This window comes from Quercus robur, chromosome 11, assembly GCF_932294415.1.
Source record: "Quercus robur chromosome 11, dhQueRobu3.1, whole genome shotgun sequence".
NCBI classification, from domain to species: domain Eukaryota; kingdom Viridiplantae; phylum Streptophyta; class Magnoliopsida; order Fagales; family Fagaceae; genus Quercus; species Quercus robur.
Window position 1 is genome coordinate 32,269,762 of NC_065544.1, and position 19,704 is coordinate 32,289,465.

The 19,704-nt window shown below is 37.3% G+C and overlaps 1 protein-coding gene across 1 annotated transcript; it reads left to right on the top strand.

Annotated features, from left to right (window-relative positions):
- The first annotated feature begins 2,338 nt into the window (after positions 1 to 2,338).
- On the top strand, positions 2,339 to 19,587 carry LOC126705446 (QWRF motif-containing protein 2). Its single transcript, XM_050404469.1, has 6 exons — positions 2,339 to 4,266; positions 6,586 to 6,705; positions 15,565 to 15,681; positions 15,792 to 15,881; positions 18,982 to 19,089; positions 19,170 to 19,587. Exons 1-6 carry the CDS (start codon positions 2,749 to 2,751, stop codon positions 19,251 to 19,253), a joined length of 2,037 nt encoding a protein of 678 aa, XP_050260426.1. The 5' UTR covers positions 2,339 to 2,748; the 3' UTR covers positions 19,254 to 19,587.
- The last annotated feature ends 117 nt before the right edge of the window (positions 19,588 to 19,704 follow it).

Sequence of the window (19,704 nt, forward strand, 5' to 3'; positions counted from 1 at the left end):
AAAAGGAAGAATGTTCAAATGTAATATGTAATCAATTTTTTTTTACTATTTGTTATATATATATATAAATATATATATATATATATATATATAATTCATAACATGATTGCACTTTCATAAACTGAAATGCTAGTTTTTCACTGAATAAATTGTAGCAAATGGGAAGTTTTCAACATCTCCTCCCTCCTCAAACAAAAGGAGTTGGAAATAGGATGTAAGTGGAAACAACCAATTCTTGAGAAAAGTAGTCATTTTGGCAATTGATTAATTTCAGAATACACAAGGTATATCTTTTATGTTGGTCCCCTCAGAGTTTGTATTCTAGATAAAGTTGAGAATATTAAAACCAATGGAGGAGGGGATTTGCAATCACTAAAACAAATCTTATGAAAAATTAAAATGAATATGATACAAGGAACCATCCTCTTTTTTTTTTTTTTTTTTAATTTTTTTTTTAAACAAAATAGAAATTCTACTCTAGTATAATTTAAGTGTATATGTGTGTGAAACTTCTTCTTATAAACTTGAATCCCAGCTCTTGCCCCCCACACCCCATAAGAACTTATACTTGTGGAGTGACCATCGTACCATAGGTGTGCGGTGGTGATACATAGAATAATCTTAATATATGGTTGGTTTTACAAAATTTTAGTGTCTAATTATGAAGCTATGAAACCAAGTAGTTTCACATTTACAGAATAATCTTCAAAAATATATTATGCGTGTTCATTATAAATTATTTGTCAAAGTCTTATAGATCAATGGTATTGATTGATATCATTTATGACAAAAAATATGGTTTGAATCCTTTTTCTTCCGCTTATTATAACAATCTTTTTCTTTTTAATTTTTTTTTTTTAAAGTTATAACTTATTTTGATAAGATAAAAATAAACCATATTTGACTAAGTTGTACATAAAAAAACAAGACTTTAAAATTTGTAACTAAATAATAAGTTGACTTAATTTATAAATTAAGCAGTAACAACTAACAAACAAAGGTATGTAATGTAGTGTTAAAACCCCTTTCCCTCTTCCTTGTATGTGTGTATGTGTGTTTGTTTCTAAAAAATACAAGATATGTAATGTAATAAATGTTTTTGATACTCTGTTATTCATAAAATTTCAATAATATTATTAGGGGAAAAGAGAAAAATGTATCCTTATGGGCTTAAACCTTATGAGAAATTGGAAATTTAATTAATACATCCATACTATTCTTTTTTTTTTTTTGGGGGTAAATGCATAGATTAAACATAAACCATTATGTTACAAAATAACTTAGGGGGTGTTTGGTAGGGTGTTTAAATAATAGTTTTTAGTGTTTAAACACCATGACACGTATCTTCATGATACTTTTTAATCCATATGTATTTTCATAACAATTAAACAACGATATTAGAAATCTTTAACCAAACGGATCCTTAGTTTTATCAAAAGCTAGCAAATTCTCCACCACTAGTGGTGAATTAAAAAAGAAAGTAACAAAGCTTACTATTATAATACAAGCCTTAATTTGCCCCAAGAGGGGTGGCCCAGTTGGGAGAGATCCCACATGCAAGCACAAGGTCCCTTGTTCGAGTCGTGGCGGGTACCGTGTGGGAGGAGGGTGTCCTAGCTTGCATTGTGCCTCTCCTGCTGGCTCTCTTGGGGTGTTAGGGTGAGGTCTGTGGCGTCCCGGTCACAGTAGCTATGGCTCAATCCAACATTCCCTAGCGGGGGGGTGCCCCTATTAGGTCACGCCCTGGGGGGTTAGTCACAAATGGTTGCCCCCGCCCCCCCTTTCGTTCATCAAAAAATACAAGCCTTAATTTAACCTAAGGTAGGCTACTTTCTAAATAAGATTCTCTCCAATTTATATGTAGCATAAGTTATTCACCAATTATCCCTTATTTTTATTTAGATGTAAGATATCAGACATTTAAAAATTAAATAAACTTATATTCCGTTAAAAATGAGAGAGATTTTTTATTTTAGTAATCAGAATTATTTATTAGTACACATACGAAAATAGCAATACTAATGTTTTAAATTGGGTTTATAATATATTACAGAATTATAGTACAATTACAAGAGAGATTTAGAATTCAATTGGCTTTTATTTTGTTGTGGGAAACATATAAATTTTTTTTTTCATGACCATATATTTACTTTTTTTTTTTTGGTCCGCAATCATGAATTTATTGAATTTGAAGGTTGAACTTGGGACTTTTTGCTTTTTGGGTACCCGTGGGTATGTAATAGTCCTTACAAAGAAGAGAAAAACAAAGAAATAAACATGATTATATTAAGTTATTAACAATATTAACATTAACATAACGTCCTTCCAAAGATTCACAAAACCCCAAACGCAAACCCAATAAAAAAAAAAAAAAAAAAAACCTCTCACCTGCACTGCGGCCACTCTCAAATCTCACCCTCAGTCCTCACCCACTCACACCTACTCTCTCTTTCTCTCTCTCAAAACCCAGAAAAATATCACACACACTCTTCTTCTTCTTCTTCTTCTGAGAATGCTGAAGAATCTTCCACAAACCCATTTCTCCATTCTTGTTTCTTCAAAAATTTATTGATCTCCTTTTGCATTATGAACCCCACTTGGGTTTTGTGTTGAAACTTCAAAACTTTGAAACAGAAACAGAAACAGAAAACCCTTGTTGGGTTCAGAGGCAATGTGAGAGTGAGAGAGAGAGAGAGAGAGAGAGAGAGAGAGAGGAAAACTTTTTTCTGTTGACAAAACCCATCTATAATGGTGGCTGCTATTTCTGAAGCAGCAGCTACTTCCACAAACCCCAAAGAAAGAGAAACCCATCATCATCATCTTCAAAGGCCTCCTCTTCTTCCTTCTGAGAAAGACAATGGCTTTGCAAACCCAAATCCTCGAAGACCCAGAGGCCGACAAGTCTCTTCAAGGTACATGTCTCCTTCTCCTTCTACTACTTCCACTTCAACTACAACTACTTCTTCTTCTTCCTCTTCTTCTTCTACTACTTCTACTTCTAGAAGATTCCAATCTCCTTTACTTTCTCGCTCCTCAAATTCCACACATGTATCTACTCCTTTACCTTCTTCCACGGCTCCGAAGCGGTCCCAATCGGCGGACCGGCGGAGACCCATTACGCCTCGGCCCATGACGGCGATCCCCGACGCAAGACACGGCAATGTGGCCGAAGTATCGGCGGCTACGAAGCTTTTGGTCACTTCTACTCGGAGTTTATCGGTGTCGTTTCAAGGTGAGGCCTTTTCGCTTCCGATTAGCAAGACAAAGGCGCAGACTCCGGCAACTCCGAGCTTGAGCAATGGGAGGAAGGGCACGCCGGAGCGGCGGAGGGGGACTCCGGTTAGAGGAGGAGATCAGGCGGAGAATTCTAAGCCACTTGAGCAGCATAGGTGGCCTGGTAGGACCCGGCAAGCGAATTCAGGGGCTGCGGCTAATTTGAGCTCTAAGAATCCGTCTTTGTTTAGGAGTTTGGATTGTGGGAATGGTGTTAGTGTTGTTGATAAGAGGATAGGTGGAATGGGATCTGGGATGGTTGTTAAGGCATTGCATAATTCATTGATGGTTGATGAGGGTAGAAGGGCTTCTTTTGATGGTAGATTGAGCTTGGATTTGGGCAATGCTGAGTTATTGAAAGTTTCTCAGCAAAACCCAGATGCCAATTCTGTACATGAGTCTTCTGTGCCTTCTGATCTCACTGCATCTGATACTGATAGCGTGTCCTCTGGTAGTACTTCAGGAGTGCAAGATGTTGGGGGGGTTGTTGCCAAGGGAAAACCTCGAGGGATTGTTGTGTCGGCGAGGTTTTGGCAGGAGACTAATAGCAGGTTGCGGCGCCTGCAGGAACCAGGATCGCCATTACCAACAAGTCCTGGGTCAAGAATGAGTGTGCCAGGAAAGTTTGGTCAGTCGAAAAAGTTTGTTAGTGATAGCCCAATGTCTTCTCCTCGAACAATGGCTTCACCTATTAGGGGAGGATCGAGGCCTGCATCGCCAAATAAACTTTGGACATCTTCAGCTTCGTCTCCTTCGAGGGGGATTGCTAGTCCTTCTCGGGTCAGGAATTCTGTTACTGGCTCGTTAAGTTGTAATTCAAGTAGTACACCTTCAATTCTCAGTTTCTCTGTTGATATTCGGAGAGGGAAGATGGGGGAAGAACGGATTATTGATGCACACTTGTTGAGGCTTCTGTATAACCGGTACTTGCAATGGCGGTTTGTAAATGCAAGGGCAGATGCAACCTTCAAGGTGCAGAGACTGAATTCTGAGGTATGGTTATCAGGCTATTTCAATATAGTAATATACTGATTGTGGTATCTTCTTTTATTCTTCTAATTCAATTAATGTTTGTATAGACTTGGTTTCCATTAGTCAGAGATGATTTGGACTTGTCTTTTAGTGTCATCTTGAACACTTCTACATGACAGTAGCAAGTTTAAAGCAACAATTACAATGCTTTAAATGTTAAAATGAAATCATAGTAGCACCTCAATACTTCCCTGTTGGATTCCTTTTCTTAGAGAGCACTGAATTTTTTTGTTCAATTTAATATTTAACTAGTTGGTAATTCATGCAAGGCATAGTAAAGTATAACAAAATATAATTTTTTTTTCTCTTTTATTTTTGTCTAAATATGAAATTTGATAATTATTGCAATTACTAATAGGAATTTATAATGATTGCATATTTGTGTTGGTATATAGAACTATCTATTCTATTCTACCATATAAAGAAAATATGGCACGACTATTTATCAAAAAAAGAAAAAAGAAAATGTGGCTTGCAAAGATTCTAAATTATATATAGTAATAGAATTTCAAATCAATTAAAAAATATGTGTTAGAATAGTAATGTATAAAATTGTGAGGATTCAAAAGCTTATGTGGAAAATATTATTAGCTCAACCAAAAGTCAATTGTATTCGGTTATATATATATATTTGGCGTTAGATAATTCGTTTATGACCTTCAACATCAAAGATGGGTTTGAGAATTTAGCAAGTTTTCAGATTCTATACATTGAATGTAACTGTATGGTGAGATGCATATTGTTTGATAGAAATGGCATATTGCAAGTGGTGATAACACAAAAGGATATAACTGTTCATTTGAGAATTGTAGACTGAATATTAGGGGGGAAGGATCTTAAGCAATTTGCAATGGTGCTTTTAGGATGTTCAAGTATTAAAGTGACACGCAGACCTAAGCAGTCACTACTCACTAGAGATAGAGCCAGGCTAGACGATGATGAAGGATGCTGCATTCTCAATTGGAAGGACTTTATGATTTCTATTGATGTCTTTATTTAAGCCTCTATATGGCGTACTTAATTGCACCTCAATTTCTTGAGCTTCCAGTAGTAAAAAAGAAATTTTTTAATATTATGGGTTGGTGAATTTTTAAATGGTTTATCACTCTGTAAGATTGGGTACTGTGAACCCCATTGCATGGCTATTCTAAGTGGTCTTTATGATTTAAGGAAAGCTGGATGGAATTAGTGTGCCGTCAGACAAGAAACTGTTCAGGATTGTGCGGCCAACTGGAGCAAGTATTTGACCGTAATTGCAGACAATCATTATATACTTTCACATGGCTTTGTAGGCATGTGGAAAATGAATGAGACTCTTTTAATCCTGCACCCCTTTCTTGTCATTACTATGAATTGAAAGAGAGCTTTCATCCTTGTCTTTACACTAGTAAATACACATTGTGGATTAAGCAGACTTGTTATAAAGAGGTGGAGAGTAAGGTTAAGGAGGATTGTTCTTAGTTCCAATTATTCTATGTTCAATTGGGTAGTTGATGTAGCCATGGAAACTTAATTTGTTACTGCTTTGCAAATTTTTCTATTCAAGATTTATTTTGCTAGAATGGCAGTTGATTCAAGAACTTAGATATTCTAAACTTAGATTGGTGCTGGGAAAGGAGAAGATTCTTGTGGCCTACTATAATTACTTCAGTTTAAGTGGCTAATTGCAAAATGGGTTGTGTTAAATTCCTTTCAAGTTTGTCAGTGTTTCTAATACCAACCTTATCTACATCTACTTATCAAAACGTAAAAAATGAGTAGGTTTATTAAATGATTTTTGTTCATATTTTATGCAGTAACCCAAAGTGTGCCTTTTTTCAGACATCTAATTATCCTTTCCTTTCTTGCCTCATAATGTTGCACAAGATTTATATAAGCTCAGGATTTGGTTATTGTTATTAGATTTCCTGTTTAGCTGCAAACAAACCTGATCATAATTGCCCAATTCCTTATAAGATTACTCATCAGATTGTTTGAGATCTATAATCTAGTACACCCATTTAAGGAATCTTGATTTTCTGTTTGTTGTGATAATTTCAACTAATGCATTGATACTTTCTGTTTGGTTTTTCTTTTTCTTTGTGGTCAGTGTGTTTTAACTATGCTAGGTCATTGTTTTTAATTTCAGAACTTGCTGTCACATCCTAGTAAAAAAAAAATTTGTGGTTGCATCTCTGGCCGCATTTGATGTAGATAAATCAGTTAGCTGCTAAACTTTTCAAAATGATCATGGCAATATTTAGTCCACTGGTCTTATCTGAATGTTTTTCTTTGCATCAGAAAAATCTATGGAATGCATGGGTAACAATTTCAGAACTACGGCATTCTGTCACACTTAAAAGAATCAAGTTACTATTGCTGAGGCAAAAGTTGAAGCTAACTTCCATCCTCAGGGGACAAGTAAGATTCAGAGTTTTACATCATTTAAATCAGTTCCATGTTTGTTATCCACTTGGCTCTTAAATTCCCAGTGACTTTGAATGTGGTATATAATTGGAAATATGATCTGCTTGTCCAGTTATATAAACTTTAGGAAAGGTAATCAATCATTCACATTATAATGTAGAAACCCAGTGACAAGTTAGATTCAGGGATTTACTTTATTTAAATCAGTTTGATATTTATTAAGCACTTGGCTTGTAAATACCCATTGACTTTGAATTTGGTACATGGAAATCCACTTGTCCAGTTATATAAACTGTAGCCTGTGGGAAAGCCGGAAAGCTATTCAATCATACACATCTATTTAATGTTGAAAATTTTGGGGAACTATTTTTTGCTCAGCCTTGAGCAGTGTCAAATTTTGTGGAGGCTTTCTTGCAAGTGAAAGAAAGTATTGGTTTCTTTCTTCTATTTAGCACATATGAATTACAGTCACATTCTTTTTTTTTTTTTGATAAGTAATAAGAATAGTATTAATCATGAAAAAAGAACGAATAAAGCAAATACAAGGTGTTCATTATGGTGAACACAAGAAAAAGCAACAAAAAACAACAAAGATAGAAAAAGCAGCTTAGGGGATAATACTAAGGGAAGAAAGAAACTCAATGACGGAAGAACAAGTCGAAGAACCCCAGCTCCTAGACCAATCAAACAGAGCACTATGGCATATGGCTTGTAACTGAACATTCGATTTCTCTTTAGCCTCAAAAGAGTGCCGATTTCTTTCCATCCAAACAACTCACATCAAACAACCAGGAACCACATTCCAAATGTCCGAAGAAAATTTCCCCAACCAAAAACTCCAACAAGACACCAAACTCTTCACAGAACCTGGCATGACCCATTGGATCCCAAATACCTGTAAGATTCGTACCCACAACGAGTGAGCTACAGGACAGTATAGGAGAAGATGATCCACAGTTTCCTCATTACAGCAGCACATACAACATCGATTCACCAAAGGGAGACCCCGGAGCATCAGATTATCCAAGGTAAGTATCCGACCATGTGCTGCTGTCCACATGAAAAACCCACCCTTTTAGGAATCTTAACAAATCATGAAGTGAAACCCATAAATATTAATTTAGTAACATGAACCTAAAACTGTCTGCTGCCATTAAAACATAACTAAAATAGAGAACTTGTTAGAAATGGCCACCCTAGATTACTAGTTAGTGTTCAGATTTTGGACAATAAAGGGACAGCTACAGGACAGAATAGCAACAGAAACATTGAAATTCTAGACCTCCAGTCCCATTCTGTAATTCAAATCCCACTGCTAGCAGCAAATTGGAAGTTTTACCAACATGAGTTTCCCGTCATTAAGAAGTAGTCAAGCAACAATTTGGTGGCTTTTTACCAGGCTGCTACAATTCTTTATTCAGGCCTTTTGACATGAAACAACAGAGATCACGTTCAAAGAATCTTCCACCCCAAGTTCTTTGTAGTCCCTTTTGAATCGTTTAGATGTTCAAGCTTTACTCAGTGCCAATATGAGATCAGTACAGTATGTTTTCTGTTGTTGGGTGGTGGTGGGGAACTAGAAAAACAATGGTGGCAAAGGAGATAAAGGAAAGAATAAAACTGCATTTGTTCAAAATTCAAATCCTAGAGATTTCAACCGTAATAACTGTGATACCTGCAAGGAAAGTATTCAAGGACAGAGGGAGCAACTTGGGGCGAAGATTTTGTCAACAATAAATGGAATTGAGAGTAATGGTATAAAAACTGAGTTGACCTTGGATCTTTTTATGCGTATGGAGTGTGGGAAAGATGGGAGATGGGCTATAGTGTGGTCTGAGGTTAATGAAGTGGGCCTAAAAGTGGTGCAACCTCTAAAGCCCACTGTTCATAATGTTATTACTTCTATCCCACTTAATACAGCCAAGCCCAAATCTGTTTGGAGGCCATGCCAAAGCCATACTTTGGTAAACCCAGCCCACAGTCAGTGTTTAAAATCTGGGTTAGCTACCACAGTGATCTCACACATTACGACCAAGCCTTCAAACTCAGGTTCGAAATCGCAAGATGCGATGGTTTTCTCATCAGTAGTATCGGTCAGCTCAGGAGCCAACAAGCCAGTTTCGGCAGAGACCCACCCCGATGGTGCACATTCGGTGCATTCCGATTCAAGATATGCCACTATCACAAAACTTGTACCTTTGTCTCTTGTCTCACCATCTGTATCGGCAAGCCCAGGTACTGACAAGTCAATTTCATATGGTTCTTTCTTGGTGCCTTCCGATACCAGTTCTGACAGCGAATTTGCTGTTCTTCAAAGTAAGTATTCTGTCCTCGCATGCTATTGAACCTAGTAAGACTTGGGGTACATCAAAAAAATGGGTTCTCGAACTCAGAGATGGGAGACAAGTGGTGGTACCAATTGAGATCAAAAGCCAATTGATAGATAGTGCTTTGGTTTCTGATGTTGATGTGGAACAAAAGGAACTTATTAATCCAGGGAATAGGCTTCGGATTATACAAAGTAATTCTAAATGGGATACGGTGCTTGTGGAGGATGTCGATTCCAATTGTTCTTTAGAAGACGTTGGTGATTTGGTTGATGTATGTCAGCACTATGAGGATTCTTTAGAGCCATTGAGCGTAACCCCTTTGGCTATGTCAAGTTCAATGGAGGCTCCAGTTATAAGGGATCATTCGGACAGGGTTGAAGATGTTTCACCACAAATGTCTCAATGGTTTCAAAGTAAATTCCAGGGGTTTGATGATTTTTTGGAGACTTCAGTTGAAGGGTTGGAAGAAGTGGCAACAAGTTTTCTCTTGGCTGCTGAAGCGAAGATGAAACAAAGGAAGTTTGAGTTGTCTGCTCAAAAAAAGAAAATAAAGGGAGGCAGGAGGGGTTTACGGGAACTATAGAGCTTAACTATGGAGCTTATTTAGTTCTGTTAATTATGACTCTTCTTTAGTTGGGCCTTGCAGTGTTAATAGGGAGAGGGCTTTGATTGTGTCTAAATGAATTTGAAGATTTTATCTTGGAATGTGAGAGGCCTGCATGAAAGGGATAAAAGGCTTCAAATTAAGAACCTTATCAGAATGTGGCAAGCTGACATCATATGTATACAAGAGACAAAGATGGAATTGATTACTGGGGGATTTGTTAGAAGTTTATGGGGTTGCCACTATGTGGATTTGGTGTACTTGGGTTCTTTGGGCGCCTCAGGAGGGATTTTGGTTATGCATAGTAGGGTAGTGGAGAAGCTTAAAGAAGCTGTGGGGCACTACTCAGTTTCTTGCAGATTCAAGAATGTGGGTGATAATTTTTAATGGGTATTCACTAGTGTTTATGGTTCTAATGTGGATAGGGAGCGTAGATTGTTGTGGGAGGAATTGTCGGGTCTTCATAGTTGGTGGAACGTGCCTTGGTGTGTATCAGGGGATTTCAATGTTGTTCGTTTCCCAACGGAGAGATTGGGGACTGTTAATTTTACTCAAGCAATGCATGACTTCTCAGATTTCATTTTTGTGCATGGTTTGTTGGATATCCCTATGACAGGTGGTAGGTATACATGGTCCAATTCCATCTTTGGATCCAGGATAGATCGTTTCCTTTTTTCTCCTGATTGGGAAGATCATTATCCCAATATGTCACAGAGGAGGTTGGCATTATCTTGGAGGGTGGTGCAATTCAAAAGGGACGAAGACCTTTTCATTTTGAGAATATGTGGCTCCAGGTGGAAGATTTTGTGGGGGAGGTGAAAGATTGGTGGGATTCTTATCAATTCCAAGGTACACTTAGCTACAGAATGGCCATGAAATTAAAAGCCGTGAAGGCAGACTTGAAGAAGTGGAACGAATTGGAGTTCAGAAATGGCTGTAAAAAAATACAACTGTGGAGTGATTTGAATGCTTTGGATGCAAAAGAGGAAGTGGTAGTTCTATCAGAAGAGGAGAAGTTAGAGAAGGCAAGGCTTCAAACAGAATTTAAAAAAAATCAGCCTTTTGGAAGAGATTAGTTTGAGGCAAAAATCAAGAATGCTCTACTTGAAGGATGGGGATAGCAACACAAAGTTCTTTCATCAAATGGCTAACTCGCATAGAAGAAACAATGCAATTACTAATCTCAAGGTTGATGGGGTCCTGACTTTTGATCATCAAAAAAGTATAGAGGATTGCATTATTTAGTTTTATAAAAATTTATTTACGAAACATAAAGTCTATCGCCCACATCTAGATGTGCTTCCTAAAATCTATGATTACAAGGCTGGCTGGTTGGTGAGGCCTTTTGATGATGTAGAAGTTTTTGGGATAATTAAAAACTTTGAGGGGGATAAAGCTCTGGGCCCAGATGGTTTCCCTGTGGCTTTTTTCCAAGCTTGCTGGGATGTTATCAAATCAGATCTCATGGAGATTTTTCAAGTTCTTTTTGAGAGAGGTCAGTTCGAGAAAAGTTTAAATGCAACCTTTTTCTCCTTGATTCCCAAAAAGTTAGATGCTGTAGAGGTGAAAGATTTTCAGCCTATTAGTCTGATAGGGTGGGTTTACAAAATTATTGTTAAAGTATTGGCTAATAGGTTGAAAGAGGTGATTGGGGATGTTATTTCGGAGTCTCAAAATGCCTTCATTAAGAATAGGTAGGTTCTAGACTCATGTCTCACTGCAAATGAATGTTTGGACAGTAGGCTGAGATCAAGAATTTCGTGGGTGTTATGCAAGTTGGATGTGGAGAAGGCTTATGATCATGTGAATTGGGGTTTCCTAATTTATATGCTTGAGCGGCTTGGGTTCCCAGAAAAATGGAGAAAATGGATTTTTTATTGTATATCCATGGTCAGATTCTTAGTTTTGAATAATGGAGCTCCATCTGGTTTCTTTGAGAATTATAGAGGCTTATGACAAGGTGATCCTTTGTTTTCATTATTATTTGTTGTTGTTATGGAGGTAGTTAGCAAAATGATGGATAAGGCGGTGACGGAAGGTCGATTTTTTGGATTTAGTGTGGGTACCTCCACAGGTGATCGCTTACAGGTAACTCATCTTCTCTTTGTAGATGATACGTTGGTTATGTGCGATGCTAATATTGACTAGATGTTGTTTTTGCACCTGATTTTGTCATGGTTTGAGATTTTATCGGGATTGAAAATTAATTTGGATAAGTCTGAACTAGTTCCTCTGGGTGTGGTTCCAAATTTTGAGATGCTAGTAGATGCGTTGGGTTGTAAGCAGGGCTCACTTGCTATGAAATATTTAGGCCTTCCATTGGGTACAAAATGGAAAGATAGAGGGAGATTGGTGCTCTAATTCTATTCCAGGCTCCTATGGGGTGAGTTTATGGAAAACTATTAGTAGTGGTTGGTCTACTTTTTCTCGCTACATTCAGTTTCAGATTGGAGATGGGACTAGAGTGAAATTTTGGCATGATGTCTGGTGTGGGGATAATCCTTTGAGTATGTGTTTTCCAAATTTATTCAGAATTAGTAATGATAAAGAGGCTTATGTGACTGATCTCGTGCAGTTTCCTAATGGGGTTCTTTTTTAAGACTTAGAATTCTTGCGAGAAATTAATGATAGGGAGTCGGATTCTTTGTCTATTTTTTGGAATGTTACATATGGAGTCTCATTGAGAGGTATTGGTGAGGATAAGATGTGTTAGACACCTGTTAAGAGCAAGGGCTTTGAGGTAAGCAGTTACTATTACGCTTTGTTGGGTGTATGTACTCAATCCTTCCCTTGGAGAAGTATTTGGAAGCAAAAGGTTCATTCCAGAGTTGCATTTTTTTGTTTTGGAGAATCGGTAGACCATCTTTTACTACAATGTCCTATTGTTTACGAGTTGTGGTCCATGGTGTTCACCTTGTTTGGTATCCATTGGGCGATGCCAAAGACTGTAGTTGAGCTCCTTGCTTGTTGGCAAGGAAATTTTGGTCATCATCGTAATGGTGTTATTTGGATGGTTGTCCCCCATTATTTGATGTGGTGCATTTGGCGGGAGAGAAACAACTGGTGTTTTGAAGATTCTAAAGGGACTATAGCTGATTTAAAACTTTTCTTCTTTAAAACTCTATCGGACTGGATGTCTATCATAGGAAGTCATTCTATTTTTTGGGTATATGATTTGATGGATGCTTGAATTTCCTTTACTTATCAAAAAAAAAAAAAAGAAAAAGTTTTTTGTTGTTGGGTTCCCAAGGCAGACAACCTTTCAAGTAATAAGGCTTTGGACTTGCCTGCTGAACTCTTCCCATTCTTACATGAAAATTCGGGAAAATTACACTTTACCACTCTAAACTATATCTCAAATTACACTTTGAACCCTAAACGTTCAGAATGCACGCTTAGCATCCTAAACTATAACCCATTTTACACTTTGCACTCTACCGTCACTTCTTCCGTTGTCTTGGACAACACCATGTGAAAAAAAACCCAATTTCCCCTCTTTTCAATCCCTTAAAAACAAAGTAGAAATTACACTTTACCATTCTAAACTATACTCTCAATTACACTTTACACCCTAGAATTTTGTTTTCCATCCAAAATAACGCCAGAATTGACGACAAGGTGCAAAGTATAACATAGATTATAGTTTAGGGTGCTAAGAGCATCCACAGCAGTGGATCTATATTTTTAGCTTTTTAGCTACACAAAAAGTCACTTTATCTATTTTACCTCCACACATGCTGCAGCAGTGGATCTATTTTAGCTTTCAACCCAATAAAATAATATAAACATCCTAATAAAATAATATAACCACTATAATAAAATAATATATCCCACTACCAAAAAAAACCTCCACAGCACCATCCACAACCACCTCTACCATTAGCCACACCCACAACCACCACCACCACCACCACCGGCCACAACCACCATTCTACTTTGGCAGCCACAACCACCATTCTACTTTGGCAACCACAACACAACATAGAAAAAAAAAAAAAAAAACATAAACAAAACCACAACCACATTCACAAATTCCACAAACACCATTTCTATTCTCAATTCATTGAATCAATCGCTTCTAAACAACGATTCCAGGCACCAAGCTCCCGCCCTGAGCTGTGGGACCCAGATTCTTGATCTTAACCGTGGCGGAGGAGCTCAGATTCTCCGTCTTGATCTTCGTGTTTCGAGCTGAGCCGAACCGGAGCCTCCACCTGTGTTGGCGATGTCAAGGCGAGCTGTGGTGAAGGTGCGAATGGAGGAGTCGTCTTCATCGGAGTTTCAGTGTTTGCGGCTTCAGGGGCTTCCTCGTCGGAATCGTTGTCAGAATCAATGTGGGTGATGGGGCTTGGGGTGGGTCAGCGAGCTGGGTTGGCGGAACAGATCGGCGATGAGTGAGTTGGCCGGCGAGCTGAGGGATGAGGGAGATGAGGGAGCTGGCCGGCGAGATAGAGAGAAAAAAAAATGGAGGAAGAAAGAAGAAAGAAGAGAAGCCGGAGAGAGAGAGAGAATAGGAAATGTATATTTAATTGGAGAGGAGAGAGAATTGTAATAAAAAAGTTTTTTTTTTTTTTACTTGTGAGCTACAGTGCACATCTATTTTTAGCTGAGGAGCTAAATCTTTTTAGATTTAGCTCCTCTGCTGCATGGTGTTTTTTGTGATAAAGAGCTAAAAAAATACCATTATACCTATATAGCACCACTGCTGTGAATGCTCTAACTATGTATTCTGAAAGTTTAGGGTGCAAAGTTTAATTTAGAGTATAGATTAGGGTGGCAAAGTGTAATTACCCTTGAAAATTCTTTCTAAGTGTGCATTCCTTTTGTCGCTTCTCCTATGATTTTAAGCTTGGGGTAAAGAATTTATTAACCCTAATACTCATTTATTATTTAAAGGTTGTGCGGAAAGTGTAATCGGACCAAAGACCCTTATATCTCATACAATCTTTACTCATAACATGTGATATACATGGAAGATTAATTTGTTACTACTTTGCAAATTCGTCTATTCAGGAGTTATTTTATTGGGCCCACAGGTGAAGTCCAATTGAAGTAAAAGTCATGTAGTTTTAATTGTTTGGTGATATGTATCTAGGACTAAAACAGCTTTTAATTATTCAAGTGATGCCTGTCTTGGTCACTTTAAGGAAAAAAAAAGGGGTTTTGGGGGTGTTTTTGTGGGGAGGGGGGTGGGGGTGGGGGTTGGTGGGAAACCCTTAGAGGAATCCAGATGACCGAACTTAAAGTTGTAATTAATCTTTTGGACTGAATTCCACTCATGTCATTAAATGAGCTGGTGAGAGGTCTTGAGGCCCTAGGAATATGGCTATCTCAGAATAAAGAGTGTGATAAGCTAAGTATGACCTTGTTTATTGATTTATCCATTTTAAGGTTTTTATGTGTTCATTTGAGAATTGACTTTATTTCTATAACAGTGGTCCCCAGGGATCCCAGACATGGGATCCTTGGGAGAGCCACCAACTCCAACTAACAAGCTTTCTCCCCCCCTTAGAGTTTGTTCGTTTAGTTTTTCTGATTATAAGGTTTTCACATGCTGCTCTGTGGGCTGGTTGTGTAGTACAGTAGTAGTGGTAGTTTTCTGATTTTTTTCCCCCTCCTTTTAAAGGAGAGCTGATCCTGGTATGTCATTCTTATCCTGCAATGAACTCTTGGTTTTTATTTTGTATTTTATCCAAAAAATAAACCTTACAAATGGTCTGAATTAATATGTTGGAATTTTGGATGCTGACTTTCTTTGACTTAATAATTTTATGTTTGTTATCATTAATTTAAGGAAGCACTTCACTAGATGATTTCCCTGTCAGACAAAAGTATTTTTGCTTTGATCACTGCTATTTGTTTTATAATATTTTTTTTCTTTAAATCATAAAAGAAGTTTGTTTTACTTGTTGAATGTAGTTGAATTATTTGGAAGATTGGGCCCTTTTAGATAGAGATCACTCTAATTCTTTGCAAGGAGCAACTGAAGCATTGAAGGCCAGTACGCTCCGTCTTCCAGTTGTTGGAAAAGCAGTAGTATGTACCTTCTCCTTTCATCTTGATTTTTGTAGATAAATATCAGCTTATCAAAGGCTCAGATATTGGTGCTGTTGAGGTTGCTAATGAGCTTAACTTTAATTTTACAGGCTGATATTCAAAATCTGAAGGATGCTGTGGGTTCAGCAGTTGATGTGATGCAGGTGATGGGATCCTCAATATACTCTCTTGTTTCAAAGGTAATCTCTTTCTTTTTATTTTGAATTTGTTTCTCCATTTCTTAGGCACTATGCAGTAGTTCATCTGTTAATGACATTATACTTGCAGAAATAAATTCTTACTAAAATAAGAAAATACATATAACTTGTGTTCTGGCTTTTATAATTTTATGGGTAACGCACTCCGCCTTTGTTGGTGCTTGGTGTTCCTATTTTTTTTACATTTTTGGTTTCAAGCCAAAAGAAGAGAAGGTTTTAGGTAGGTTGTAGCAAACATAAAACTTAGTCATAATGTATTGAGTATGAATCTATGAGTGCAAAAGTGCATGGTGGAGTCACCTCATCTGCATGAGCACCTAGAAACTAGCTTGCTAGTCATCATTTATATCATGGTTTTAAAACCTGATCGGACTGGCCAGTCAGATCAAGTTAACTGGGAACCAGTCACTATTCCGGTTTTTGAGACCCACAAAATTCGTAAAACTCAGCTTTTTGTTAGGAACCGCTCAAACTGCTGTAAAATTGGCCAGTTTGCTAAATTGGGCACAAGTTTTCTGGTCAGATCTGGTTTTCTTCCATGGAAAATTTTGCTTAAAAATGCTGCCGACAGTCAAAGTATGTCAATCTTGTTCACTGTGGGAAGCATCACGTTGTTTGTTGAAAGTCCAAAGTGCTAGAAGCCCAAGCCATTGATCCCATTCGTCAGATTTTTATTCATTTTTATTTGCGATTTTGGTTGGAGAGAGAGAGAGAGAGAGAGAGAGAGAGATGTTTTTTATTTTTAATATAAATAAATAAGCCTTGGTACCTATCCAAAAAAAGAAGTAAAGCCTTGGTTATGAGTTATTACAATGACTGTGTATGAAACTTTTTGTTTTGTTTGTTTGTTTTTTTTAATTGAATGTGTCTAAAGTACCATTTTTCTTTTATTGCATGAGTAGATTGGACTTTTTAGGATATTGTAATATTTGAAATGATAAGGAAATATGTACCTAATTATTGTAATAAATTGTGAAAATCATCATCTTAACTCTAGTTAAGATAAACTTGAACCTATTTAGATATTTTTTTAGTCAAGATTGCTAATATTTTACACATTTATTTTATTTATTTCCATAGTAATTACTAATTAGTTGTTAGAATAATTAGTATGTCATCATGGTTTGATCTACGGTCAAACCTTGCTCTGATTTTAAAATCTTGAACCTGTCCAGTTTCGGATCTTTTAATGGATTGTTTTTAAAACCATGATTTATACACCAATTGTTTTGAATTCAGGTGAAACTAGGGTTGTGAAAAACCCATGCAAACCCATCCCACATGCCCAACCTAATCTAAGTTCTAACCCAAGCCTTTCTATTGATTTCGTTGACCATTTTGGTCAACACCGGATTCATCATGGCAAACCCGTTCCTTTTCAATTGGATATTGGATGGAGGGAGGTTTGGCCAATAAATCTAACTGGCCAATTTCTCTCTCTCTCCTCCTAGGGCAACCCTTGTTTATATGTGAGATGATCTTGATTGTGGCTGTGGGAGGCCAATCCAACATCAGCAAGGCTGAGTATCTGTCGGGCAGCTTGCTGTTGTTGTCAACTCGCTAAGTTAACGATACCTACTGGATCTGACTGATAATGACTGTTTGATTGATAACCTGATTGTCATCAGTCGGCATTGGGTGCTGATGTTTGAATCTGAGGTGATCGGGTTGGGTGGAGAGTTCTACATAAACCAACCACACCTGACCATGAACACCCCCATGTGAAACCATGATGCTTTGGAGATTTATTTTCCATTTCTAGCCATTTCAAATTTTATATAGTTCCATTCCTACCCTTAACCATTTATGTTTATTTTCTCTGCTTTATAAGCAATACACTCATCTAGTGCCCGTGTGCTTGGCATGTGTGGTTCACTAAAGATATGTATTATACTAAAGGAATTTGAAGAATTCTAGCTGAATCTACGATATTGCTGTGGCTCATTGGCACTGCCCCCTGGTCTCTCCCATGGAGAAAGTCTAGGTTGAAATTCCCCCCCACTTATTGTAAGCAAACAAAACTTTAATGACTAAAATCAATGAAAAAGTTTGTGAGTTCAGCATTTAAATTAGAATTATCAGAATTGACATCATTACTTCCTCAGCTGAGATATAGTGTGTGTTTGGCTCCAGCTTAAAAAGCCAGCTTATTTTACTATTCAGCTTATTTTTGCTACTATTCATGGGCCTCATTACATTTTTTTGTACTATTTATGGGTCCCACTGTATTATTTCAACTAACTTTTACCTTTAATTACAGTACTTTCAACAAAAAGTTTTTAGTTTCAGTAAAATAAGCGAATCCTAAACAGACCCTAGTGAGGGTGATTATTTGGCTCTAGCCTCTAGGCTCTGAATCATATATTTCTAATTAATCTCACCTAAAGATGGGTGTGTTTCATTGTCTTATCTATCAATGGGTTGGATCCCCTGTGCCTCAAAATACCAAACACAAAATTCTCTAGCACTGGCGTGTCTTTTACATTTTAAGTTTTTAACCCCTCATTAGCCTGAGTTGTCCCAAGATGTTTGGTCCCAGTTTCTATGTCATTTTTAAAGTTCGGTGAATAGAGGTCGGATCTTGGTGTGATAGCGAGCGCCTTCACCAAAAACGATAGGTTGTGGATTCGAGTTTGGGAACCAGCGTCTTGAAAAAAGTTAGGGGTATGACTGCCTACCAACCTCTCTTGGACCTTGCAAAAGGAGTTTTGTGCATTGGTTACGACCTTTTTTAAAGTTTGGTGAATGAGGTTGGTACTTGTTTAGATGTGCAAAGACAGTAGTTTGAGTCAGTTGGAATTGTTCCTCAAACCTGAACTTAAATCACTGACTGCAAAATGGTGCTTGTGTGTCATTTACTTTCATTAACTTTCAAGGACTTTGTCTTTAGATCTTTGCTACAGTTTTTCACCATAATATTGGAAAATAAGCTACTCAAATCTATTGGGCCTTGGGTAAATACTGCAAAAAGTGGACTGTGCAGAAATGTTCTTTCAAATAGATTGACGAAAAGCCATTTGCATATACTTCACCTTATATTGGCAAATCTAATAATGTTTCTAAAACCATTTTCCATTCACAGGTGGAGGAAACGAACTCCTTGGTGACTGAACTTGTGAAGGTGACCGCAAAAGAACGGATTTTGCTTGAGCAATGCAAAGATTTTTTGTCAACTTTGGGGGCCATGCAGGTAAATTTGGCTCTTAGTTTTCCCCATTCTACTTTCATTTTATAATTTTATGAGCATTATCATCATAAATCTTCTAACAGGTCAAGGACTGTAGCTTGAGAACGCATATATTACAACTTAACCGAGTACCAACAACTACCAGCAGCCTGACTACACGTGTGTAGAACTGATCTTATTTGACGATTCACTCTTAATGCTAACTTTACACGCAACCTTTCCCTTATCCACCGGGTGGAGGCAGCACTGGAGGTAATAAGAATGGATTGATTAGCTAGTTTTGGCTTCTCATTTTGCATTTTTGGAACCTTATTTTGGTCTTCTGTGCCATCTATCTTGTGTATCTTTGTATGTGAAGATTACAGAAAATCGCTCTTCTTCTTACTAATTAGCTGTACACAATTATTCATCCACCCTTCAAGTCAAAAGGAAATAGATATGTATATATGTAATGTTCTTATCGCTGTTAAATAGTTCATCTTTATATTCTTCATTTTGTCATGTGAATGTGCTCTTCTGTTTGATTATTTGTGATCGTTTCAACGACGCTGCCATTATTTTCATGTTAAAATCGATACAGTTATTCAAGGAGATTGCTAGTGCCAAAGCTTTATATTG

Excerpts from the sequence above, each read along its gene's own strand:
- LOC126705446 (XM_050404469.1), top strand. The coding sequence starts at position 2,749 with ATGGTGGCTGCTATTTCTGAAGCAGCAGCTACTTCCACAAACCCCAAA. Across the intron at positions 4,267-6,585 it reads TGCAGAGACTGAATTCTGAG|AAAAATCTATGGAATGCATG; the intron begins GTATGGTTATCA and ends TCTTTGCATCAG. Across the intron at positions 15,682-15,791 it reads CAGTTGTTGGAAAAGCAGTA|GCTGATATTCAAAATCTGAA; the intron begins GTATGTACCTTC and ends TTAATTTTACAG.